The 27118-nt window shown below is 43.2% G+C and overlaps 1 protein-coding gene across 4 annotated transcripts in view; it reads right to left on the bottom strand.

Annotated features, from left to right (window-relative positions):
• Positions 1-27118, bottom strand: part of LOC105492849 (LIM domain and actin binding 1) — a 105416-nt gene that overhangs the window by 36301 nt on the left and 41997 nt on the right. For 3 of the 4 annotated variants that reach the window (XM_011760119.2, XM_011760120.2, XM_011760121.3), the window contains exons 3-4: positions 17549-17594; positions 8835-9299 (exon numbers count right to left, since the gene is read on the bottom strand). In XM_011760119.2, the coding sequence (XP_011758421.2) occupies positions 8835-9299; positions 17549-17594 (511 nt within the window). Of the gene's footprint in view, positions 1-8834; positions 9300-11067; positions 11568-17548; positions 17595-27118 lie in introns of those variants that run through there. The other variant, XM_071071747.1, reaches the window with a different exon arrangement.

The raw sequence follows: 27118 nt of genomic DNA, 5'->3' as shown, positions 1-27118 counted from the left end.
TCTTTTCGAAGCCTTTTGCTCCATAGGGGTATCAAAACTCTATATTAATTTCTTTCAAGTACTAAAAAAGTAAATGTACAAAGTCACTTGGTCTCAGAGAAAAATAGGAAGAGAATTGTCTCTGAAAATCCCTCATACAGACTGTGGCTCTGAGGAGAAATACAGCTGTGAGGTAAGATGGGTTTTCATGATATTGCAGGTGAAGCACAGCATTACTTTCAATATATTTCACCTCCAAACCACTTGAACATTAAGAATAACAAGGCTGGGCCGGGCATGGTGGCTCATGCCTGTAATCCTAGCACTCTGGGAGGCCGAGGCAGGTGGATTACCTGAGGTCAGGAGTTCAAGACCAACCTGGTCAACCTGGTGAAACCCCATCTCTACTAAAAATACAAAAAATTAGCCAGGCGTGGTGGTGGACGCCTGTAATCCCAGCTACTTGGGAGGCTGAGGTAGGAGAATCGCTTGGACCTGGGAGGAAGAGGCTGCGGTGAGCCGAGATTGTGTCATTGCACTCAAGCCTGGGCAACAAGAGTGAAACTCTGTCTCAAAAAAAAAAAAAAAAAAAAAAGAATAACAAGGCTGGGCGTGGTAGCTCACGCGTATAATCCCAGCACTTTGGGAGGCAGAGGCGGGAGGGTTGCTTGAGGCCAGGAGTTTGAGACCAGCCTGGGCAACATGGTAAGACCCTGTCCCTGCTTTAAAAAAAAAAAAATTAGCCAGGCATAGTGGTGATGCCTGTAGTCCCAGCTACTCTGGAGGCTGGGATGATTGGTTGAGTCCAGGAAGTCAAGGCTGTAGTGACCTATGATTGTGCCACGGCACTCCAGCCTGGACGATATAACAAGGCCCTGTCTCAAAAGCAAGCAAGCAAACAAACAAACAAAAAATGATCTCAAATGCATTTAAGATGAGTTTTATGATCCACATTTTCCAAGTGGTAATCTGAGGTACAGGAAGAAGGAGAGGGGTTTCCTCCACTATTTCTCAAGGAAGTAAAGGAACAAAACGCGCGCGCACACACACACACGCGCGCGCACACACACACACACACGCACACACACACAAATTCTGATACCAAAATACTGTTCTGTAACAGACTTTTATCACATTTTAGCTCTTTTTACTCAGACACTTGAGGGAGTCTTAATCATTCTAATATCAAGGAAAGAGAATAGACATGACACTTTTAAGACTTTCTGGAATTTCCTGAGGCCTAGCCTCACCCCACCCTGAAGTCCTCCTTCCTGTCAGCTGACAATAACTCCTGTTAGTATGAATATCCCTTAAATATTCTCTGTGAATCCATAAATCAAATGCACCAAGATGTACTACTAAGAGAATAAAAGTTTGGGGCTTTTAGACAATAATCTGTAGAATTTTTTTCTGTATTTTTTAAAAAAGAAATAAAGTAAGTTAGGTTCTAAATAAGTAACAAAGCAGGATTTCCTGTCTTTTCTACACCTGTTTTCAGAAAAAATTATCTTTAAAAGCTGATTCTCAACACTTTAATTTACTGAGAGTCCCCTACCTCAGCCACTTCCTTCAACCTTTCAACTTCAGCTTCCTTTGGATGCTGTCATCTCACCAAAGTCAAGGGCAGAGGAAGGTTGGCTTTTAGGCAAAAATGGAACTTTGCTGAACTATGCATGGGGATCAGGGAATAGATAAAACATAGTCTTGATTCCTTAAAGTACTGAGAGAAAAATTTCTTTCTTCAGGGACTCTCTTAGAGAGTTAATGTAAGTAAAATAATACACATAAAAAGAGCTTTTATCTCCAGATGGTAGGATTTCTCTACATTTTTTGTATTCCCAAGCATTCTACAAATACTATGTTAGTCTTACAATTAGGGAAAGAAAAAAAAAAAAGGAAGGATAACAAGTCATGTCTATTTAAGTAGACAAAAATGGTAAAACCAAATGCTAATAACGCTTTGGGGAATGTGTCCTTATATTGTACTAGTGGTGTTATAATCTTGAGAACAAGCTGAAAATATATAAGAATAAACAATAAATCATACCTTTTGATGTAAGAACAATGTTTAATGAATTATATCCAATTTTTTTTTATTTTAATTTTTTGAGACAAAGTCTCACTCTGTCGCCCAGGATGGAATGCAGTGGTGTGATCTCAGTTCACTGCAACCTCTACCTCCCAGGTTCAAGCAATTCTCTTGCCTCAGCCTCCTGAGTAGCTGGGATTTCAGATGCATGTCACCACGCCAGGCTAATTTTTGTATTTTTAGTAGAGATGGGTTTTTGCCATGTTGGCCAGGCTGGTCTCGAACTCCTGACCTCAAGTGTTGGGATTACAAGTATGCCTTGTGCCTTGGCTCCCGAAGTGCTGGGATTACAAGTGTGAGCCACCACCCAGGCCCCAAACTCTTCTAACTCTACAGCTTTCATTCATATCTCTTGCATTCCAATGTATTTCTTCTGTTCACTGTCCTGATGCTTTTCAATTAGTTAAGCATAAAATGTGGGAAGACAGAGTTAATTAAAGTCTTTGAGAACATAGCTGTTTTCAATTTTTCCCAGTTTCCTTAGATTTCAAATATATGTAGGGCCCATTGTTTCTATCCAATAAATAGTTATTATAATATCCATGAAGATAGTGTTAAATGGTAGAAGGGGTACTACCCAATTTCAATCCTGTTCTGATATTAATTAGCCACATGCCATGGGGCCTATCAATTAACTTCTCTGACCTCATCTGATTGCATCTATAAAATTGGGATTGTAAAGTTCTAACTGACTGAGGGCAGTGAGCTGGATTAAATAACTTCTTAAACTCTCTTAAGGTTCTAGGATCTATATGTCAACAATTTTGACAGTGATTTCTCACTCATTGAAGCTCATTGATGAGTTGGAATGAGTTAGAAGGCTAGAGGAAATGACTCTTAAATATATTCATTCTGGTAGAGAATAAGTGAGAAATAGGCTTTAATCAATTTTCATTATTTGGAAGGCAGTTATGCTTACCACTATACCACCAATGCCACCTTCCTTTTATTAAATAAATACTATGAACTAAGTTATTGACCACTAGGGTATAAAAACATTCTTACTTTTCTTTTTTTTTTTTTTTTTTTTGAGACGGAGTCTCGCTCTGTCGCCCAGGCTGGAGTCCAGTGGCCGGATCTCAGCTCACTGCAAGCTCCGCCTCCCAGGTTTACGCCATTCTCCTGCCTCAGCCTCCCAAGCAGCTGGGACTACAGGCGCCCGCCACCTCGCCCGGCTAGTTTTTTGTATTTTTTAGTAGAGATGGGGTTTCACCGTGTTAGCCAGGATGGTCTCGATCTCCTGACCTCGTGATCCGCCCGTCTCGGCCTCCCAAAGTGCTGGGATTACAGGCTTGAGCCACTGACATTCTTACTTTTCTTTTTGAATTTATAAAAATAAGTTATTTTTTATTTTTGCCTTATCTAGTAGCAAACATAAAACTATCCTGCCTTAAAAAGCAAACATTGTTCTTTCTCCTATTTTTTTTTTTTTTTTTTTTTTTTTGAGACGGAGTCTTGCTGTCGCCCAGGCTGGAGTGCAGTGGCACAATCTCGGCTCACTGCAAGCTCCGCCTCCCGGGTTCACGCCATTCTACGGCCTCAGCCTCCCGAGTAGCTGGGACTACAGGCGCCCGCCACTGCGCCCGGCTAATTTTTTCTATTTTTAGTAGAGACGGGGTTTCACCATGGTCTCGATCTCCTGATCTTGTGATCCGCCCGCCTCAGCCTTCCAAAGTGCTGGGATTACAGGCGTGAGCCACCGCGCCCGGCCTCTTTCTCCTATTTTTATCTTGGATCACAAGTTCATATACAGTCAAGCAAGTGCCCCAAAGAAAAACCCCAGAATTGAAAACAGGTGTATTCCCTTCAGAAAAATCAAAGCTAGAATATTTAGCTATTAAAGTGTTTCCCCCGAGACTGAGATCAAGTGACTTCACTGCAGTGGCTCAAGAGTGGCTGACTCCCTCCTTCCAAATCAGCCCATCATAGAACCCCTATTGCTAAACAGCAAAAGCCAGAGGCTTAGACGGGATCCCTCATAACTGGAGAATTCAAAGTGTTCGGAACTTCAAGCCTGGCCTATGACGTAAAATCTTTTTTTTTTTTGTAAGTACAATTGCGATTTTATTTTTCTCCAGAGGCTAGTTTTTCTTCAGTCCTTAAGAACTCTGCTCCTTATTTGGGCTTCGGTGGCGGTCATGGGGCAGCACCCACAGGTCTACATTGGTCCTTGCGGGGGCTTCATGACCTTGATTCCTGACTACTGTGCTGTGAATAGCACAACTCACACAGTAATGCAGCTTCACATCTAGCCTGGGAAGTACACAGGTGTCCAGGACGCTCACTTCAGAAATATCGCTGACTGTTGTAGCCTCTACGTTTCAAATGATAAATTTCTTAATAGTCTTGCCATTGGGCACACAATGGGCACAGTTCATGCAGCAAACAGGCTGCAGTGAATAGCATACACCTGGTTGCGGCCCTCTTTGGCATGACGACTGTTTCTTCTTTTCTTTGTCATCTTGGAGGTGCAGGCCCAAGAAAGATGAAGTAATGAAGTAAAAATCTTAATTTGAGGGTGACTAAATGAGTGCTTCAAGACTATTTAACCCAAATCCACATTCTGCAAGACAGTTCAAGAAAAAAGGCAAAGTAGCCATCTACCTCAAGGCTATGGGCTCCACAATACTTAGCACAGTTGTCCCCAAGTGTAAACACTTTCCATAGCGTGCTTCTTCCCTGTCTCCCAGGTTAGGCACAATGATGCCAAGGTGCCTGTCATTGACACTCTCATCCTTTAAGAATTTCAGGCTGGGTGTGGTGGCTCACGCCTGTAATCTCACCAGCTTGGGAGGCCAAGGCAGGAGGATCACTTGAGCCCAGGAGTTTAAAACACTCTGGGCAACACAGTGAAACCCTGTCTCCATAAAAAATTTTTAAAATTAGCTGAGAGTGGTGGTACACACCTGTGGCCCCAGCTATTTGGGAGGCTGAGGCAGGGGAGTCAAGGCTGCAGTGAGCCATAACTGTACCACTGCAATCCTCCAACCTCGGCAGGAGTTAAGACCTATCTCCATAAAAAAAAAAAAAGCATTTCAAACAATAACAGCAGTTTAATTCTTCCTTTGGCACCTAGGTAAAACTGGTCTTTCTCTATAAACTCTACTATGTTCTGGTCTCCTTTCAAAAGCATAAACACACTGAAATTAAAACATGAAATATTAGGGGCCGGGCGCAGTGGCTCACGCCTGTAATCCCAGCACTTTGGGAGGCCGAGACGGGCGGATCACGAGGTCAGGAGATCGAGACCATCCTGGCTAATAACATTGTGAAACCCTGTCTCTACTAAAAAAATACAAAAAACTAGCCGGACAAGGTGGCGGGCGCCTGTAGTCCCAGCTACTCGGGAGGCTGAGGCAGGAGAATGGCGTGAACCCGGGAGGCGGAGCTTGCAGTGAGCTGAGATCTGGCCACTGCACTCCAGCCTGGGCGACAGAGCGAGACTCCGTCTCAAAAAAAAAAAAAAAAAAAAAAAAGAAATATTAAGAATAAAAGATTCAAAAAGTAGCAATTGGGGGATGAGTATTCCAAGGTTTGAGTATAAGATTGGCTATGAGACTATACAGATAGGTTGAGCTCAGACTATAGATTACCTGACAGAACTGTTAAAAATAATCTATACTGAGGCTGGGCATGGTGGTTCATGCCTGTAATCCCAGCACTTTGGGAGGCCAAGGCAGGCAGATCACCTGAGGTCAGGAGTTCGAGACCAGCCTGACCAATATGATGAACTCCGTCTCTACTAAACATATAAAAATTAGCTGGGGCCGGGCGCGGTGGCTCAAGCCTGTAATCCCAGCACTTTGGGAGGCCGAAACGGGTGGATCATGAGGTCAGGAGATCAAGACCATCCTGGCTAACACGATGAAACCCCGTCTCTACTAAAAAATACAAAAAACTAGCCGGGCGAGGTGGCGGGCGCCTGTAGTCCCAGCTACACGGGAGGCTGAGGCAGGAGAATGGTGTGAACCTGGGAGGCGGAGCTTGCAGCGAGCTGAGATCCGGCCACTGCACTCCAGCCTGGGCCACAGAGCAAGACTCCATCTCAAAAAAAAAAAAAAAATTAGCTGGGCGTGGTGGCGGGTGCCTCTAATCCCAGCTATTTGGGAGGCTGAAGCAGGAGAATTACTTGAACTTGGGAGGTGGAGGTTGCAGTGAGCCGAGATCATGCCAGTGCACTCCAGGCTGAGTAAAAGAGAGAGACTCTGTCTCAAAAATAAATAAATAAATAAATAAATAAATAAATAAATAAATAAAATCTAGACTGCTTTCAGTATAGACAATGATGCTTATTTAGAAACAGCAATAAAACCAAGGGTGGCTGTGTTTTCCACTCCCTTAGCAGTCCATTAAGTGACAAATGAGGAAATTAAAAATGGCACAAAAAAAGCAATGACACCTAGAAGCCCAGGTGAATCTTATGTCTCTTCCATCTTCTTCTTCTTGTTTTAAGGGACAGGGATCTTACTGTGTTGCCCAGGCTGAAGTGCAGCAGTGATCATGGCTCACTGCAACCTCACACTCTCATGCTCAAGCAATCTTCTGCCTCAGTCTCCTAAGTAGCTGGGACTATCAGTGCATACCACCACATCCGGCTAATTTTAAATTTTTAGTAGAGACGAGATCTGGCCATATTGCCAAGGCTGGTCTCAAATTCCTTGGCACAAGCAATCCTCCTGCCTTGGGCCTCCCTAAATTCTGGGATTACAGATGTAAGCCACTGTGCCCAGCCTCTTCCATCTTCCTATAGCTTTAGCAATCAATCTGGTTGCCCAGTGCTATCAGCCATCTACTAGGATCTCTATTTTTATTTTTATATATTTTTTGAGACAGAGTCTCACTCTGTTGCCCAGGCTGGAGTGCACTGGCATGATCTTGGCTCAATACATCCTCCACCTCCCAGGTTCAAGTCATTCTCCTGCCTCAGCCTCCCAAGTAGCTGGGACTACCGGCACATGCCACCACGTCCGGCTAACTTTTGTATTTTCAGTGGAGACGGGATTTCACCATGTTGGCCAGGCTGGTCTTGAACTCCTGGACACAAGTGATCCCCCAACCTCTGCCTCCCAAAATGCTGGGATTACAGGCATGAGCCACCAGGCCTGGCCTAATAGGATCTTATATGGAAAGTTTTTCTCCTCTCCAAGCAGGCTTAGAAAGAGAGGCTTGTTCTGACCCATATCTCACTAGATATTCATGAGAAAAAGTGTCTCACCATATCCTTACACATAATCAGCATTTTTGTCTGCTACAGTCCCAGTCATTTCCTACCTTTGGCCAGTTTCAACATGCAGCAGCCTTTTGCACTGAATCTACATTGTGTGTACTGGCATGACATCAGCTGTCCTGTTCCTAGCAGGGTCTGGGAGGAGGAGACTTACAATGGTGCTTTGAGTCACAACAAAGCCCCTTCCTCTCTATTTAGGATTTCTGACATTTTTTCCTTCCACTTAAAATTCTTCTTCTATTTAAATTTAAAAAAAAATTAAATTAAAACCATAAAGGGGAAAGGAGGATTTGGCAGGACTAAAGGTCTAAAAACTTGAGAGGGAAGAGAGTTAAGAAAAGTTATAAAACTGCTTTGTGGTTACATCTCTTGCCAACTGGTTTCACTGTTAAAGTAGAGCTAAAGCTTATGCACGGAAAAGTGTTCTAGCTTTACAAATCGTCAAAAACTCGTACACCTTCAAACATGACCCCCAAACATTCAAGAACTTTCATAATTCTAAGCAGAAAAGAACTGACATTGCAAGTTATGGGAAGGGATTGACAATATCACACCTAACATAACTGAAGACTACGGGATGAGTTATTTTTTATCTCAGAAAGAATGCTTCATATTATTATATTACTTTCCAAACATAGGGATTTGGGCCAAATATTTCGCTTAAAAAAATCCAGCTTTCCCATTTAGGTGGAATCTAGAGTAGGGATGGCTTTGCTCCCCATCAGGTCTGTTTATTTCATTATAACGACTGTTGTAACGAACCATCCCCATGTACAAAGCCAGATATATAGGAAAGTATGAGAAAACTGGAAAAATTTACCAGCTTCGTGGCCTCTGGATTGTGTTATAAATCACCAGCATATGTAACTCATTTTCTAGTTAAGTAATTCCCTCTGGGGACGAGGTCTGCAATCCACATGAAGGATCAAATTTCATTAGCAGTTGTAGGAAAACGCAACCCCGTGTATTTGCAAGTCAAAACTCCCGAAAGCTATAGCTAGTCTGGCTATCTTCATTGATTTTGCCTGAGAGAGGATTTTAGCTGATAGAAAACATTTGTTGGAAGGCACAGATGAGGAAGTTGAGAAGAAGAGAAGGGATTCAGCTAGCAGAGACAAGTAAGCCTCAGTCTTAATGTTAAACTCTGGCCTTAACACTCAGTCTGCAGCTGTGTCCAAGCAGAGAGCTATTCGGCAGTAATTCCACCCCCAGAGCTACAAATGATAAAGAACGCAGGAAGACAATTTAAAAGGGCAAGTGTACAAAAACACATAATCCAATCAGTATTAAACGCTCTTCATTTCTAGATACCAATTTGAATCCCAGTGTGAACTTAATTTAACATGAAATTGGGTCAGAGATTCACAAATCTTAGCATCTATGTAAATAATTCATTTGAGATGTATTAACTTATCTAACTGGAATCAAAAGACATACTGACCACATATTCGCCTCTACTCAAAATGGCTAGATTGGAAAAACAGCTTTGTTTAGTACTTGAATTGGCTTTCTCAAGTTTCAAACCCGCCCAATTCTTACCTTCGTTTGAGTTGGTTCACCTTTCTCAAACATCATCTTAAGCCTGTTCAGCGGAATATTATATTTCTCTATTTTGCCTGAAGCTTCTGTGTTTTCACTGATTTCTGATTTTTCTACTTCATGCCTGGATTCTCCTAGACAATTTTCCATTTTTTTACTTTCTGTTGAGTGGTCTTTAAGATCCTCACTGTCCTTGATGTGGGGATATCGACCCTGAACGAGGGCTTCAGGAGGTGACCTGAATCTAGATCTGGGGTGGATTTGTTCCTCTTGGTCAGCTTCGGCTCCAGAAACAGCGTGGCTTGTCACTTCAGCAGGAGGATGGTCCGCTCTGTGCCTAATCTCAGTGCTGCTGTTCCGTAGAGAGTCTGTGTGAGACTCTGCTCCCAGCCCTGGGTTCTCCCACTTCTTCTTTAACACAGTCAGGGTCCCCCTTCTAAAGTGCTGGGGGAGATTTTCGGTGTTCTAGAAGAACAAGAAGTAGGTGCCAGTTATAACTTGCCTGTTGAAACATTCAAACATGTTGTTCTTTGTAAAATGAAAGTTAAAACTCCAAGCTGCTCCTGGTCCACTGCTGTTTCAGACAGCTGTGAACAGTTACAGCCCTGCCACATGGAGAAAGCATCCACCCGGGAGAGGGAGAGGGAGAGGGGAAGAGAGAAAAAGTCAGGAGCTGAAGCAGGAAGTGATAAAACAGGATGGCCTTATAAGGACAAAATGAGAAGAAAGGCAAGCCCAGCTCTAATGATAGTTATATGAGAGACAAGAGATTTTTACCCAAAGATTAATGGGGAAAAAAACAGGAAAGAAAAAGCAAAATACAAGTGCTTGAAATGCTGTAACTACACATTAGCAAAGTTCATCATTACCTGCCATAAAATAACATGGTAAATTCTGCTGGTTTTTTCTTTTAAATAAGACAAAAATATAGGATAGCTGAAACTATACAATACCATCAATTATGGATAGTGGCAGCAAGGATTGAAACTATTTGTAGAACCCTGCAGAAGTCCCCAGAGTTTTCCAAGTATTTGCATAAATATTTAGTTATATCTGACATAATTTACATGCATATGAACAGTCAAATTTTATTTTTACATAAGAATTTAATATTTTTTTTTTTCCCCTGCTCTTCTCTACAAGTTTATCTGTGTATAAATTCTCAGTTATCGGGGCTGGGCACGGTGGCTCACGCCTGTAATCCCAGCACTTTGGGAGGCCAAGGCGGGCGGATCACGAGGTCAGGAGTTTGAGACCAGCCTGACCAACATGGTGAAATCCCCGTCTCTAAAAAAAATACAAAAAACTGGGTGCAGGGGTGTGCGCCTGTAGTCCCAGTTACTCGGTAGGCTGAGGCGAGAGAATCGCTTGAATCTGGGAAGTGGAGGTTGCAGTGAGCTAAGGCTGTGCCACTACACTCCAGCCTGGGTGACAGAGTGAGACTCCATCCCCCAACCAAAAAAAAAACCAAAAACACAAAAACTCAGTTATCAAGAAATTCACTGTTTTACAGATCCTTTGGTTGTAAAATATGCAGGCTTCAAATGCAAATACCATCACCAACCACTCAGATGATCAAAGGACACATATTTACATATCTAAGAGAGTTCACTTTCACCAGGGCCAAACATGGAATTAATTATACATATAAACAGACTGAAAACAACCTGGAAATTGTCACTGTTGTTCCACAATAGAGGAAACACGCTTGTCGAAAATTAAATGTCCCGGCTGGGCGCAGTGGCTTACGCCTGTAATCCCAGCACTTTGGGAGGCCGAGGCGGGTGGATCACCTGAGGTCAGGAGTTCGAGACCAGCCTGGCCAACATGGCGAAACTGCGTCTCTACTAAAAATACAAAAATTAGCCGGGCGTGGTGGCAAGCGCCTGTAGTCCCAGCTACTCGGGAGGCTGAGGCAGGAGAATCACTTGAACCCAGGAGGCAGAGGTTGCAGTGAGCCCAAATTGCTCCACTGCACTCCAGCCTGGGTGACAGAGAGAGACTCTATCTCAAAAAAAAAAGAAAAAAAAAAAAAGAAAATTAAATGTCCCGTACTTTTAAAGGACTGTACTCCTAAGTAAATTGAACAGCACCACCTTCCCAACAAACTGCAAACTCCAATACCTTCTCTCCTGTAGTCTGTTACTCACCGGTCTTTCAACTAAGAAAGAAAGGACAAACAACCTAGGAATTAAACAAGATTAGCAGCTATTTTGGGAATTAAGTCTCTCACCCTATTACTCTTCTGAATATACCCTGAGAACCACTTCATCAAGTAGCAACAAGCCTTGAAAAAAAAATTGTAGAACAACTGCTTGATTCTAGTGTTTACATTTTAGCTTACAAAAATGATCCATTGGGGGAACAATGTATGGATCAGAGATATAAGAAGCTCTAAAAGTTTTCTTGCTGGAAAAGAGAGAATTACAAAACAGCTCCAGAAGCTGGTTCTACCCTAACTGCCAGCAGCACTCTTGGCTCTGTAAGGTCTCGTGCCACACAATGGATGAGTCATCTAGGTCTCTGACTTCACCTGCCCTTACTGTAACCACACAGGAGCCCTGACAATCAAAGTGGCACTTTGCCTTGGTAACTGGACACTGTTTTTTCTCAGATATATATCATGTGATCAAAGTATACTTATGACATGAAAAGATGCTCATAGGATACTTTTGAATGAAGAAAGCAAATTATAAGACAGCATGATATTTTTATTTTCATTTTTTTTTCATTTTTTTAGAGACAGGGTCTCACTTTGTCACGCAGGCTGAAATGCAGTGGCATAATCATAGCTCACTGCAGCTGTTTGACTTCCTGGGCTCAAGTGATCCTTCCACCTCAGCCTTCTGAGTAGCTAGGACTATAGGTGTATATCAGCATGCCTGGCTAAATATATATATACATATATATTTTTTGAGATGGAGTTTCGCTCTTGTTGCACAGGCTGAAGTGCAACGGCGTGATTTTGGCTCACTGCAACCTCCGCCTACTGGGTTAAAGCAATTCTCATGCCTCAGTCTCCCAAGTAGCTGGGATTACAGGCATGTACCACCATGCCTGGCTAATGTTGTATTTTTAGTAGAGATGGGGTTTCTTCATGTTGGCCAGGCTGGTTTTGAACTCCCGACCTCGGGTGATCTGCCCGCCTCAGCCTCCTGATGTGCTGGGATTACAGGCATGAGCCACTGCGCTCAGCCCCAACTGTCTCTTTAATATGTTCATAACATTATCTTATTTTTAATTTATTATTTTTCTCAATTATAAAAGTAATAACTTATTGGGGGGAAAACTCTCAATCAATATAGAAATATGTACATGACATGAATAGATGCTACAATACATGCCATTTTCCCTACTTGACTCCCCACCTTTTCCAAACTAGATACCCACTCCTAACAGTTTATATGATATATATGTTCTCATTCTTTTCTATTTTGTACACTGTATGTATTTTTTGTACAAAATCATACTGCACTTACTGTTCTACACTTTGCATTTAATCACTTAATGTGCTTTTGATGTCTTTTCATGCCCATACATAAAATCTTCAATCTTTTTTTTTTTTTTTTTGAGACGGAGTCTCGCTCTGTCACCCAGGCTACAGTGTAGTGGCACGATCTCGGTTCACTGCAACCTCTGCCTCCCAGGTTGCAGCAATTCTCTTACCTCAGCCTCTCAAATAGCTGGACTTACAGGAATGTACTACCATGCCGGCTAATTTTTGTATTATTAGTAGAGACAGGGTTTCACCATGTTGGCCAGGCTGGTCCTGACCTCCCTCAGGTGATCTGCCTGCCTTGGCCTCCCAAAGTGCTGGGATTACAGGTGTGAGCCACCATGCCTGGCCAAAATCTTAACAACCATATAGTATATTATACTCTATATGCAATTACCATTCCCCTACTGATTAATATCTGTATTGTTCAAAATTATTTGCCAGCTATTTAGATTACAATTTATATCTCATTATTACTTTAATTTACATTTATCTGATCATCAGTGAGGCTAAGTATTTTTTCACATAGCTACTTCTTTGTTATCTATTTTATTTATTTATTTATTTATTTTTGAGACAAGGTCTTGCTCTATTGCCCATGCTAGAGTGCAGTGGCATGATCACGGCTCACTGCAGCCTTGACCTCCTGGGCTCAAGTGATCCTCCCACCTCTGCCTCCCAAGTATCTGGGACCACAGGCCCATGCCACCACGTCCAGCTAAATTTTTAAAATTTTTACAGGGAGGGGTCTCACTATGTTGCCCAGGCTCAGACTCCCAGGCTCAAGTGATCCTCCCACCTCAGCCTCCCAAAGTGTGGGGATCACAGGTGTGAGCCACCATGCCCGCCCTCTTCTTTAAATACCTATACACGTCCACTTACCTCAACTGCTAAATGCACTGGAGGCTTCTGCTTTATTTGATCTCACTATAGCATTTGACATTACTCACCACTCTCCCTTGTAAAAATTGCTTCCAACTTTTCTGTGATACCCCTTTTTCTTAGATTTCTTCCCATTTTGAGACGCAAGAAGGGTGTAGAAAAAAACAATAATGAAAAAAAGATTTCATTGGGCGCAGTGGCTCACGTCTGTAATCCCAGCACTTTGGGAGGCCAAGGTGGGCGGATCACGAAGTCAAGAAATCGAGACCATCCTGGCCAACATGGTGAAACCCTGTCTCTACTAAAAATACAAAAATTAGGTGGGCATGGTGGCGTGCGCCTGTAGTCCCAGCTACTTGGGAGGCTGAGGCAGGAGAATTGCTTGAACCCAGGAGGCAGAGGTTGCAGTGAGCCAAGATCATGCCACTGCCCTCCAGCCTGGCGAAAGAGCAAGACTCCATCTCAAAAAAAAAAAAAAAAAGATTTATTCTCATTTATCTGGCCACTACTCAAACTCAGTTTCATAAATTAGTTATTCTTTTTCTTTTCTTTTCTTTTCTTTTTTTTTTTTTTTTTTTACAGGTTTCCCCTCCTCTGTCCCTCCCTTATATGGTGGGGTACCTCGGCGTTTTTGTCTTAGGTCCTCTGTTTTGCTTACATTACATATTCTCTGCATATGATGTTATCCATCCTGATTTCACCCACCATATAGATTATAACATCAACAAATATGTAGATAGATCTATATACTATGTATCTATATAGACAGAGTTATAGAACTTATCTCTAGACAGATATCTCTCCTTTTCTACCAATTCTACCTGGAAGTGCTAGAGGCATCCTAAACTCCTCCTTGATTAAGGTTGAAGTCGTCCCTTTTTTTTTCTTTTTCTTTCTTTCTTCTTCTTTTTTTTTTTTTTTTTTTTTTTTTTTTGAGATGGAGTCTTGCTCTGTCACCCAGGCTGGAGTACAGTAGTGCAATCTTGGCTCACCACAGCCTCTGCCTCCTGGGTTCAAGCTATTCTCCTGCCTCAGTCTCCCGAGTAGCTGGAATTATAGGCGTGCACTACCACGCCTGGCTAATTTTTTTGTATTTTTAGTAGAGATGGGGTTTCACCATGTTGGCCAAGCTGGTCTCGAACTCCTGACCTCAGGTGATCCATCCGCCTCAGCCTCCCAAAGTGCCAGGATTACAGATGTGAGCCACTGCACCCGGCCTGAAGTCTTCCCTTTCTTCCCTTCATTCCTCATTCTCTAACCTGTTTCTTTTCTTGAACTCTCTATCTTGGTGAATGCGACAATCATCTTTTCATCTGTCAAGTAGGCCTGTTCTCTTATGCCTTCATGCTATGCATGTGCTGCTTCCTCCGTCTAGAACACAAAGCCTCTGCTGCTCCCTGTCGCCTCTGCTTAGCTAATTCCTCTTGGTCCTTTAGGGTTGAGTCAGGCACTGCCTCTTCTGGGAAGCCTTCCTAGATGTAGCATAGTTCAGGTCCCTCCTAAATTCTCCCCCAGCCCACTCTATTTATTTGATCACACCTGGATTGTAATTCTATTTTCCAAATTCTAAACAGTCCCTTGGAGGCAGAGAATACATCTCATGCTTCTTGTGTCTTCAGGAGCTGGAACATAAGAGATGCTCCATGATGACTGTCTATACTCATGGCATCAACTTCTCTCATCCCACTGTCTTGAACCTAGTCCAATTGAGGCCTCTATTCCACCACTCCCAAACAACACGAGATGACCAGTGACCTTCATGTTGCCAAATCTGATGGTCAGTTCTCAGCTTATCTGTGTGTTTGATTATGTTAACTCCCCTTCTAGAAACACTTTCTTCACTTGGCTTCTGGCACTTGTTTCCTCTGCTAGTTACTCCTTATATCTCCAACCTTTAAACGCCAAGGTACCCCTGAGCTAAGTCATGAGACCACTTCTCTGTCTACACTCACCTCCTAGCTCATCTCATGCACCTCATAGCTTTAAGTACCACTGACACTTTGACACGCGTCCATGTTATCCGCAGCAGGCATCTCTTCCAATTCCAGATTTTTATATAGTATCCAAGTTGCTACTGACATTTCCATTTGGATGTCTTAATAAAACATGTTACAGTTTACATTTGCAAAACTGAGCTTCTACTATTTCTTCCTCTCTAAATCTGCTTTTACTGTAGTCTTCCCCGTCTCAATTAACGGTATTTTAATTTAATTGTGTTTCGGCCAAAAACATTGTTGCTATTCTTTTATTTATTTATTTTTTTATAATAGAGATGGGGTCTGCTATATTGCCCAGGCTGGTCTTGAATTCCTCACCTCAAGTGATCCTCCTGCCTTGACCTCCCAAAGTTCTGGGATTACAGACACAAGCCACTGTGGCAGAGCCACTGCTGCCATTCTTGATTCTTATTTCTCTCTACCTTCAACATACATCCTGACCACTTCTCAACACCTATACTGCTACTACTCTAGTCCAAACCATAGTATACCTGGCCTAAATCATTATAATTGTCTCTTAATTGGTCTCCATGCTTCTGCCATTATTGTTCCTCTACATTCTCTTCCATTTTTTTACATTTAAAAAATAGAGAGACAGGGTCTCGCTAGGTTGCCCAGGCTAGTCTTGAACTCCTGGCCTCAAGCGATCCTCCCACCTTGGCCTCCTAAAGTGCTGGGATTAGAGCCTTCTCTTCCTTCTTTTTAAAAATTTAAGTCAGACCACATTACTCCTTTGCATATAAACCCTCTCCAAAGGCCTCCTTGCATTCAGAGTTAAAGCCCAGGTCTTTACAATGACACCATTTGACCTTTCTCTTTGTATTCCTCAAACACACCAAGACCATTCTTGCCTGAGGACATTCGCACAAGTGGTTCCTTCTGCCTGACTCTTCTCCCTGGCTCATGTCCTCAAATCTCTGCTCAAACATTTCCTCATCACAGGCCTTCATTGACCACCCTAGACTCTATCCTCCTTACCTGCGTCATGGTGTTCCACAGCACTAATCATTACTGACACAATTTCTTTTTTTAATTAAAAAAAATTTTTTTTGAGACAGAGTCTCACTCTGTCACCCAGGCTAGAATGCAGTGGTGCGATCTTGGCTTACTGCAATCTCTGCCTCTCGGGTTCAATTGATTCTCCTGCCTCAGCCTCCAGAGTAGCTGGGATTACAGGCATGCGCCACCACACTCAGTTAATTTTTGTATTTTTAGTAGAGACAAGGTTTTACCATCTTGGCCAGACTGGTCTCCCAACTCCTAACTTCAGGTGATCTGCCTGCCTCGGGCTCCCAAAGTGCTGGGATTATAGGCATGAGCCACCATGCCTGGCCATACTGACACAATTTCTTTATTGTCTGTCTTTTGCACTAGAATGTAAATTCCACGAGGGCTGGGATGTAGTCTGTGCTTGGCATGTAGTAGGTGCTCAGTGAAAACTTGTTAAATGGATGAGAGTGAAGGGAAGGAAGAAAGAAAGGAGCAAGTGAGGGGGGGACAGACAGAGGCAAGAGGGAAGAAATCAGCAGTTGAGTAAAGTAATGGTAGTTTTTTCTTATAATGCACCAGAGGAGATCCATTTTTTTAATTACAGGAAAATTAAGTTAAGGACCTCAGCCGTAGAGAGAACAAATTTACAGGGACACATTATGCACTAGTTTAAATAGGTTAGGCACTGAAAACTGCCAGGAGGAGGTTTTTGTAATGCCATCCAAATTAAGGAATTATGGCCCAAACATATGAGTTTTTTTCCTCGCAAGATTAAATCAAGCAAAATTTCAAAAGACATGTATTGTTCAGCCTCACTGGAAATTAGCAAGCACGGAGACTAGAGAACGGGTAAAAGCAGAGAGTTTATTCTGGAGGTTTTTGTCTTTGATAGATCCCGCAGCTAGGAAACTTGCTGACTAGATTGGGTCAAGAAGTTTGCTTTAAACAAAACACCCAGAAGATGAGAACAGCTGCACAGCTACTACCATTTAAATGCACAGATGTAGAAGTTCTGATTGTCTGATGTGGAAAAAAGGAAGACTACCTAGGAAACCCTGTGTTCTCATTTGAGAAGAAGCCATTTTACTAACCTCAGGCAAGCACTTGGTCTCTTGTCCTTCACTCCACACAGGAAAGAAAAAGTGGTTCAAAAGGAGAAACGCAGTGAAAAAATAAGATTCCCTGCACTGAATCAAGCTGTCCTGAGCAAATGGCTCACAGATCACACCAGCTGGCACAAATGTCCACTCAGCTGACACAGAACCCAAGTCCCACAGAGGCTGCAGGTGGCTTGGCCACACAATTCTGCTCAAGAAGTGCCACGTGCCCTGGAATTTCTGAATACTTACAGTTCTCTTCTTCTCCATGTTTGTTTCTTCAGCTGCTTTCTGGTACCTTCAGAGAAGCGGGGGAAAGAATGTCTCAAATTAAACATATTTTTACTCTTTCAATTTTTTATCTTTTTTTGAGATGAAGTCTCACTCTTGTTGCCCAGGCTGCAGTGCAGTGGTGTGATCTCGGCTCACTGCAACTTCTACCTCCCGGGTTCAAGTGATTCTCCTGTCTCAGCCTCCAGAGCAGCTGGGATTACAGGCACCCACCACCATGCCCAGCTAATTTTTGTAGTTTTAGTAGAGATGGGGTGTTACCATGTTGGCCAGGCTGGTCTTGAACTCCTGACCTCAAGTGATCCACCCGCCTCGGCCTCCCAAAGTGCGTGGCCAGCCTTTTTTTTTTTTTTTTTTTTTTTTTTTTTTTTTTTGAGACAGGGTCTCACTCTGTTGCTCAGGCTGGAATACAGTGGTACAACCATGGTTCATCATAGTTCACTGCAGCCTTGACCTCCCAGGCTCAAGCGAACTTCCTGTCTCAGCCTCCTGAGTAGCTGGGACTATATAAGTGCACACCACCACACCTGGTTTTTTAAAAATTTTTGTAGAGATGGGGTCTTGCCATGTTGCCTAGGCTGGTCTCAAACTCCTGAGCTAAAGTGATCCTCATGCTTCGGCCTCCTAAAGTATTGAGATTACAGGCGTGAGCCATCACCCCAGCCACTTCCTTTTTTTCTTTTTCTTTTTTTTTTTTTTTTTTTGAGATGGGATTTCTTTGTCACCCAGGCTGAAGTTCAGTAGTTTGATCTTGTCGCACTGCAACCTCCACCTCCGGGGCTCAAGTGATCCCACCACCTCATCCTCCTGAGTAGCTGGGACCACAGGTGCACACCACCACACCTGGCTAATTTTTTGTATTTTTCGTAGAGACAGGGTTTCACCATGTTGACCAGGCCGGTCTCAAACGCCTAAGCTTAAGTGATCTGTTGGCCTCAGCCTCCCCAAATGCTGGGATTACAGGCGTGAGCCACCAGGCCCAGCCCCCTAGCCACTTTCAATCTTTAAGAAAACCAGTTCTGGGCTGGGTGAAGTGGCTCACACCTGTAATCCCAGCACTTTGGGAGGCTGAGGCAGGTGGATCACCTGAGGTCGGGAGTTTAAGACCAGCCTGGCCAGCATGGTGAAACCCTATCTCTACTAAAAATACAAAAATCAGCCAGGCATGGTGACGCACACCTATAATCCCAGCTACCTGGGGGGCTGAAGCACGAGAATCGCTCAAACCCAGGAGGCGGAGGTTGCAGTGAGCTGAGATCACGCCATTACACTCTAGCCCAGGTGACAGAGCAAGACTCAAAACAAACAAGCAAGCAAACCCAAAGAAACAGTCTGCATACCTATTTCTACCAGCAGTTGCTTTTAATCAACTCTATCAGAAGAAGCTGTAAATCAGAGCAGACCTCACTTCCTGCAGCTATTCCAGTCATCTGCTCTGATATAACAGCAAGATCCCAGTGGATAAGGTCAAATGCTGAAATAACTGCATAGAACAGAAAGTCCAGGCTTTAAGCCCCAGTTTTGCTGCTTATTAACTGTGATCTCTGGCAAGTGACTTAATCTCTCTAAGTCTCAGTTTCCTTATCTAGAAAGTAGTTACAATCTACTTTCAGGATTGCTGGGAAGATTAAATGTAATCACATGTGTAAAAACATTTTGAAATTAGTTAAGTCCATACAGCAATGCATTAATTCCAATATATACATTTCCCCTCCCATATTTATGCCTCTGATATCTTACAATTGTTCTAATCTTGATAGTCACATTGCCTGTACATGTTGAATTTAGTATAAGTTATTGATATTGTCATTTTAACTCAGTTAAAAGTATTTCATGGTACTACATAGTTTTGTTTTGTTTTGTTTTGTTTGAGGCGGACTTTCGCTCTTGTTGCCCAGCTGGAGTGCAATGGCACAATCTCAGCTCACTGCAATCTCTGCCTCCCAGGTTCAAGCATTCTCCTACCCCAGCCTGTCAAGTAGCTAAGGTTACAGGCATGTGCCACCATGCCTGGCTAATTTTTGTATTTTTTACTAAAGACAGGGTTTCACCATGTTGGCCAGGCTGGTCTCGAACTCCTGACCTCATGTGATCCACCTGCCTCAGCCTTCCAAAGTGCTGGGATTATAGGCTTGAGCCACTGCACCCAGCTATTATTATATGTTTTAAATGCCATTTTAAAATGTCTTTTAAAAGATTACATTATGCTTGGCATTTAAGGAAAAATTATTTTACATATGCACAAGAGTGATATGTGAGAAAAGTTTGTGATAAGCACTGATCAGTTTAATGAGCATTTTTTCTTAGAGATGCAAAAATAGTGGCACAGCCTATAGTTGATGACATCTTAGATTTCATAAATAATTATTTGTTATTACTTTTATCATTTTGTCATTTTTATTACTTGGATTGGAAGACCTCTGAGAAAAAAATTAAAGTCCTTTTCAAGGAGGAACAGGTTTTCTGCATTTAAAGGCTAAGTGGTCCAGAGATTTGTGCAGGTCCAAGCTGCACAAATCTCCAGACCACCCAGAACAACCTTTTTTTTTTGAGACAGAGTCTTGCTCTGTTACCCAGGCTGGAGTGCAGTGGTGTGATCTCAGCTCACTGCAACCTCTGCTTCCAGATTCAAGTGATTCTCATCCCCCGGCCTCCCGAGTAGCTGGGATTACAGGCATGCCCCACCACACCTGGCTAATTTTTGCATTTTTAGTAGAGACAGGGTTTCACCATGTTGACCAGGCTTGTCTTAAACTCCTGGCCTCAAGAGATATGCTTGCCTTGGCCTCCCAAAGTGCTGGGATTACAGGCATGAGCCACCACGCCTGGCCCCAGAACAACCTTAACCTGGCTTCCTCCAGGCCTCTGAGTCATGCACTGAAGTCAGCACCATCACGTAGAGAATCACCATTGTGTGCCTCTCCTTGGGCCTGCATTAGCAGATCTCAGTTAGCCCCACCCCAGAAAAGGGCCCTGTTCAAAGGGCACTGTCCTCTGCCTAAAGGTAGAATTTCAGAATTCACGAGGCGGCATTTGGAGTAGGAGGTAAGAGAGGAAGAAAAAAAGCAGCCTCAGGCCTGGTGCCATAGCTCACACCTGTAATCCCAGTACTTTGGGAGGCTGAGGTGGGCTGATCACTTGAACCCAGAAGTTCGAGACCAGATGGGTAACACAGTAAAACCCTGTCTCTACAAAAAATACAAAAATTAGCTAGGTGTGGTGCACGCTTGTAGTCCCAGTGTCTTGGGAGGCTGAGATAGGAGGATTCCTTGAGCCAGGGAGGTTGAGGCTGCAGTGAGCTATGATCACGCCACTGTACTCTAGCCTGAGCTACAGAGTGAGACCCTGTCTCAAAACAAACAAACAAACAAACAAAAAACAAAAAACAAAAAAAACAACAAAAAAAACAGCCTTGATCTCTAGGACTCAAGCAATCCTCCCACCTCAGCCTTGCAAGAAGCTGGAACTAAAGACATCTACCATCACACCTGACTAACTTTAAAAAAATTTTTTTAGTAGATATAGGGTCGTGCTATGTTGCCCAAGCTGAGCTGGTCTCAAACTTCTGAGCTCAAGTGATCCTCCTGTCTCAGTCTCTCAAAGTGTTGAAATTACAGGCGTGAGCCACCATGCCCAGCCAAGAAAGAGTATTACATAAAGGGTCTTCCAATTCCATCACTGTTTTTTTTTTTTTTGAAGAGTCCTGCTCAGTCCCCTAGGCTGGAGTATAGTGGCGTAATCTCAGCTCACTGCAACCTCTGTCTCCCGGGTTCGAGTGATCGAGTGATTCTCCTGAGTAGCTGGGATTACAGGTATGTGCCGCCATGCCCAGCTAATTCTTGTTTTTTTAGTAGAGATGGGTTTCACCAAGTTTGCCAGGCTGGTCTCGAACTCCTGACCTCAAGTGATCCACCAGCCCTGGCCTCCCAAAGTGATGGGATTACAGGTGTGAGCCACCATGCCCAGCCCCCAATCCTATCACTGTCTAATTTTAATAGTCAGATATTAACAAGCATCTCGGTCACCATGTAGATGTTGCTCTGCAATTGAGCAGAACTTTCTAATAGGGTAGGGTAAAAGGACTACCAAACATTTCTGGCACTTCATTGACCATAACTAGGAAGAAAGTGGGATTAGAACTGCTATGATTCAATTGACAAACTGAAAATATATTTGCAACTTATATTACAGACAAAAATTTAATTTCCCTAGAATATAAATAACTACTAATCAACAGGGAAATGACAACTGAATAAATAAAAAGGCAGATATAAACATACAGTTCACGGCTGGGTGCGGTGTCTCACGCCTGTAATCCCAGCACTTTGGGAGATGGAGGTGGGCGGATCATCTGAGGTCAGGAGTTGGAAACCAGCCCCACCAACCTGGCAAAACCCTGTCTCTACTAAACATACAAAAATTAGCCGGGCGTGATGGCAGGCACCTGAAATTCCAGCTACTAGAGAGATTGAGGCACGAGAATCGCCTGAACCCGGGAGGTGGAGGTCGCAGTGAGCCAAGATTGTACCACTGCACTCCGGCCTGGGTGACAGAGCCACACTCCATCTCAAAAAAACAAAAACAAAAACATACAGTTCACAAAAAGAACGTCTCATGGCTCTTAAACAGAAAAGATGTTCAACCTCAAAATGCAAATTCAAACAATGCTAAGAACATTTTACCTATCAAATAGGAAAATATTTTCTTTTTTCTTTTTTTTTTTTTGAGATGGAGTCTCACTCTGTCGCCCAGGCTGGAGTGTAGTGGCGCGATCTCGGCTCACTGCAACCTCCGCCTCTCAGGTTCAAGTGATTCTCCTGCCTCAGCCTCCCAAGTAGCTGGGATTACAGGTATGCACCACCACACCCAGCTAATTTTTTTATATTTTTAGTAGAGACAAGGTTTCACCATGTTGGCCAGACTGGTCTCCAACTCCTGACCTCAGGTGATCCGCCTGCCTCAGCCTCCCAAAGTGCTGGGATTACAGGCGTGAGCCACTGCATCCGGCCAGAAAAGATTTTTTTAAAAAGCTAATATGCAGGGGGTTCCCCTTCTCGGCTTGAAGTCCTTCTCCTTCTGTCTCTGTATGGGGAAGCTTCTTTTTCCTTCTTTCTTGCCTAATAAACACTCTCTGCTCCTTAAAATCACACACACACACACACGCATGCACGCACACACACACACACACACGTGTGCGTACACACAATGCACACAGCTAATATGCAGTTGGGTTGGGTAGCTCATGCCTATAATCCCAGCGCTTTGGGAAGTGGAGGTGATAGGACTGCTTGAGGTCAGGAGTTTGAGGCTGCAGTGAGCTGTGACTATGCCACCGAACTTCTGTTTAAAACAAACAAATAAACAAACAAAAAAGGCTAATATGGGACATTGGTGAAGGTATGGGGAAACAGGTTCTGTCTTACATTGCTGGTGGGAAGGTAAATTGGTAAAACCTTTATAGAAGGCATTTTGTCTATGCCTTCTTTAATATTTGCCAAAATTATAAAAGCACAAATGTTATAATTTACCTCTTCTTTCTGCTCCCAGAATTTATCCTACAAATACACTAAAAAAATGTTTCATATTAGATTATTTATCGTAGCATTAAATATAACAGCAAAAGACTTAGAACAACCTGAATGTCCATTATCAGAGGAGTGGTAAATTACAATGTATATGTATAATGAAAAGGGAAGGTGGTAGTGATCGTACAATAATACGAATGTACTTAATGCCACTGAACCATATTCTTAAAAGTGGTTGGCCAGGTGCAGTGGCTCATGCCTATAATTCCAGCACTTTGGGAGGCCAAGGTGGGTGGATCTCCTGAGGTTGGGAGTTCAAGACCAGCCTGGCCAACATGGTGAAACCCTGTCTCTACTAAAAATATAAAGATTAGTTGGGCATGGTGGCTCATGCCTGTAGTTCCAGCTACTCGAGAGGCTGAGGCATGAGAATCCTTTGAACCTGGGAGGTGGAGGCTGCAGTAAGCTGAGATCACACCACCGTACTCCAGCCTGGGCAACAGAGTGAGACTCGGTCTCAAAAAAAAAAAAAAAAGAAAGCGGTTAAAATGGTAAATTTTATGTTATATACTGTGTATTTTACCACAGTTAAAACAGTATGGTACCAGCTATAGACCAATGGAACAGAACACACAGCCCAGAAATAAACCGTTACATGTATGGTCAAATCATTTTTTGACAAGGGTGCCAAGACCATCCAGTGGGGAAAGGAAAATCTTTTCAACAAATGGTGCCGGGAAAACCGGATAGCCACGTGCAAAAAAATGAAATTGGACTACCATACACAAAAATTAAGTCAAATGGATCAAAGACCTAACTATAAAAGCTAAAACTATAAAACTCTTGGTTGAAACATAGGGAAAAAGTCTCATGACATTGGATTTGGCAATGATTTTTTGAAATTTATTTTTTGTCGTTTTTCTTTCTTATTTTTGTTTTTCTTATTTTTTTATCTTATTTTACTTTTTTATTATCTTTTGATCATCTCATCATTACAAGATTTGGTAATGCCTCATTGGAATACACCACCAAAAGCACAGGCACAAAAGAAAAAATAAACTAGACTTCAACAAAATTAAAAACTTTTCTGAGGGTTGGCGCAGTGGCTCATGCCTGTAATTTCAGCACTTTGGAGGACAAGGTGGGCGGATCATGTGAGGTCAGGAGTTCAAAACCAGCCTGGCCAACATGATGAAACCTTGTCGCTACTAAAAATACAAAAATTAGCCAGGTATGGTGGTGGGCACCTGTAATCCCAGCTACTCGGAAGGCTGAGGCTGCTGAATCATTTGAACCCGGGAGGCGGAGGTTGCAGTGAGCCGAGATTGTGCCACTATACTCTAGCCTTGGCAACAGGGCAAGACTGTGTCTCAAAAAACAAAACAAAACAAACAAACAAAAACAAAAAAACTTTTGCGCATCAAAGAACACTATCAACAGGCTGAGTGCAGTGGCTCATGACTGTAATCCCAGCACTTTGAGAGGCCGAGGTGGGTGGATCACTTGAGGTCAGGAGTTCAAGACCAGCCTGGCCAACATGGTGAAACCCCATCTCTACTAAAAATACAACAATTAGCTGGACGTGGTGGTGGGCACCTGTAACTCCAGCTACTGAGGAGGCTGAGGCAGGAGAATCGCTTGAACCTGGGAGGTGGAGGTTGCAGTGAGCCAAGATTGCACCACTGCCCTCCAGCCTGGGCGACAGAGTGAGGCTCTGTCTCATGAAGAAAAAAAAAAGAACAAAGTAAAAATGTCCCATGGAGTGGGAGAAAATATTTGCAACTCATATTTGAGTTTTAAAGTAACAAAAATGAGATAATGTAATACATACTATTCTGCTTCTCCCTTTCTCCATTTCAGAGAGAAATTCAGAGAAGCTGACATTTTCATTCAAGAAATACTTATTGCTGTCTACTATGTTCCAAGCACTAGAGAAAAAGTAATGAAAGAAATAACCAAAACAGACATAATATCTGCTCTCAGACGCTTACAGTTTAGACACTAAAAACAGAAGCACACAAATATACATATACACACATACACACATACACAGTGGTAAGTCCTTTGGAAAAAAAAAAAGAACAGGGTGTTATTAAATAACAAAGGAACACAATTGAGAAAGGAAGAGGGAATCAAGGAAAGCCTCACTTATGTTAATTAGCCTGATTTGATCATTCCACAATGTATTCATGTATTAAAACATCACATTGGCCAGATGTGGTAGTTCATGCCTGTAATCCCAGCACTTTGGGAGGCTGAGGCGAGTGGATCACTTGAGGCCAGGAGTTCAAGACTGGCCTGGGCAACATGGAGAAACCCTGTCTCTATTAAAAACACAAAAACTAGCCACCAGGCATGTTGGTGTGCACCTGTAGTTTCGGCTACTCGGGAGACTGAGGGGGGGAGGATCGCTTGAACCTGGGAAGTGGAAGTTGCAGTGAACTAAGATAGCACCACTGTACTCCAGCCTGGGTGATAAAGCAAGACTCTGTCTCAAAAAACAAACAAAAAACTATCTCATTGGACCCCATAAATATGTAAAATTATGATTTGTCAGTTAAAAACAAATGGACAAGTACGATGGCTCAAGCCTGTGATCCCAGCCCTTTGGGAGGCCAAGGCAGGCCAATCGTTTGAGCCCGGGAGTTTGGAACAGCCTGGGCAACGTGCCGAGACCCCATCTCTACAAAAAAAAAACAAAAAACAAAAAACAAATTAGCAGGGCTTGGTGGCATGCGCCTGTAGTCCCAGTTACTTAGGGGGCTGAGGTGGGAGGATCACCTGAGCCCAGGAATTTGAGGATGCAATGACCCCTGATGGTGCCACTGCACTCCAGCCTGGGCAACAGAGTGAGACTCTATCTCAAAATAAAATAAAATAAAATAAAATAATTTTTAAAAGGAGCGCCTCGCTGAAACGTGTAGGCTGTAGGCTGAGACGTGAAGTTTGACCAGATGAAGTTAGCCAGACAAAAACAAGGGAGGAAAGCATTCCAGGAACAGAAAAACACCATGCGCAAAGGCCTCAAGGCAAGAAAGTGTCTCATGTGTATAAGGTACACAAAGAACTCCAGCGTGGCAGAAGCTCGCTGAGAGGCGAAAGGGCAGGCGATGAGGCGGGAAGCAGGGGTGGGCCATGCAGGTCATGCTGAGGACTTTGAATTTAATGGTAGGATGGCCGGGCGCGGTGGCTCAAGCCTGTAATCGCAGCACTTTGGGAGGCCGAGACGGGCGGATCACGAGGTCAGGAGATCGAGACCATCCTGGCTAACACTGTGAAACCCCGTCTCTACTAAGAAATACAAAAAACTAGCCGGGCGAGGTGGCGGGCGCCTGTAGTCCCAGCTACTCCGGAGGCTGAGGCAGGAGAATGGCGTGAACCCGGGAGGCGGAGCTTGCAGTGAGCTGAGATCCGGCCACTGCACCCCAGCCTGGGCAACAGAGCGAGACTCCGCCTCAAAAAAAAAAAAAAAAAAAAAAAAGGTAGGATGGTCACTGATTCAATTCGTGTTTTTAAAAGAGTGCTCTGGAGTGTGGAGAATGGACTGGAAGGGGCTGAGAATGGAGGTGGCATTAATGAGAGATAATACTGGCTGGGCTGCAGAGATAATGGCGCTAGAGATAAAGACAAGTGAATAGATTTGAGATACATTTTGAAGAAGAATCAGTAGGGTGGTAACGAGACGGGGAAGAGAGAATGATTCCTAGGTTTCTGGCAGCTGAGTCAATGGAAGTAATGCTTCCTGGGACGCGGAATTGTGAAGCAAGAGCAAATTTGGAAACGGGGAAGATCAAGAGTTCAATGTTAGCCATGTTAACTAAAACATCCATTTGGTGGGAGCAGTGATGAGATGCATGTGTCCAGAGCTCAGAAGAAAGCTCTGAGCTAGTTGTACGCATTTAGGACTTATGTGCCCACGGATTGTATTAAAGCCACAGGAGGAGATGACATCTGCAAAGAGTGTGTAGTGTGAGAAGATGCCTGGAACTCAGTCCTGGAGACTCTA

Source organism: Macaca nemestrina, chromosome 10, assembly GCF_043159975.1.
Source record: "Macaca nemestrina isolate mMacNem1 chromosome 10, mMacNem.hap1, whole genome shotgun sequence".
NCBI classification, from domain to species: Eukaryota; Metazoa; Chordata; class Mammalia; order Primates; family Cercopithecidae; genus Macaca; species Macaca nemestrina.
The sequence above is the reverse complement of the archived record's forward strand: the minus strand, read 5'-3'. Positions and strand labels throughout refer to the sequence as shown.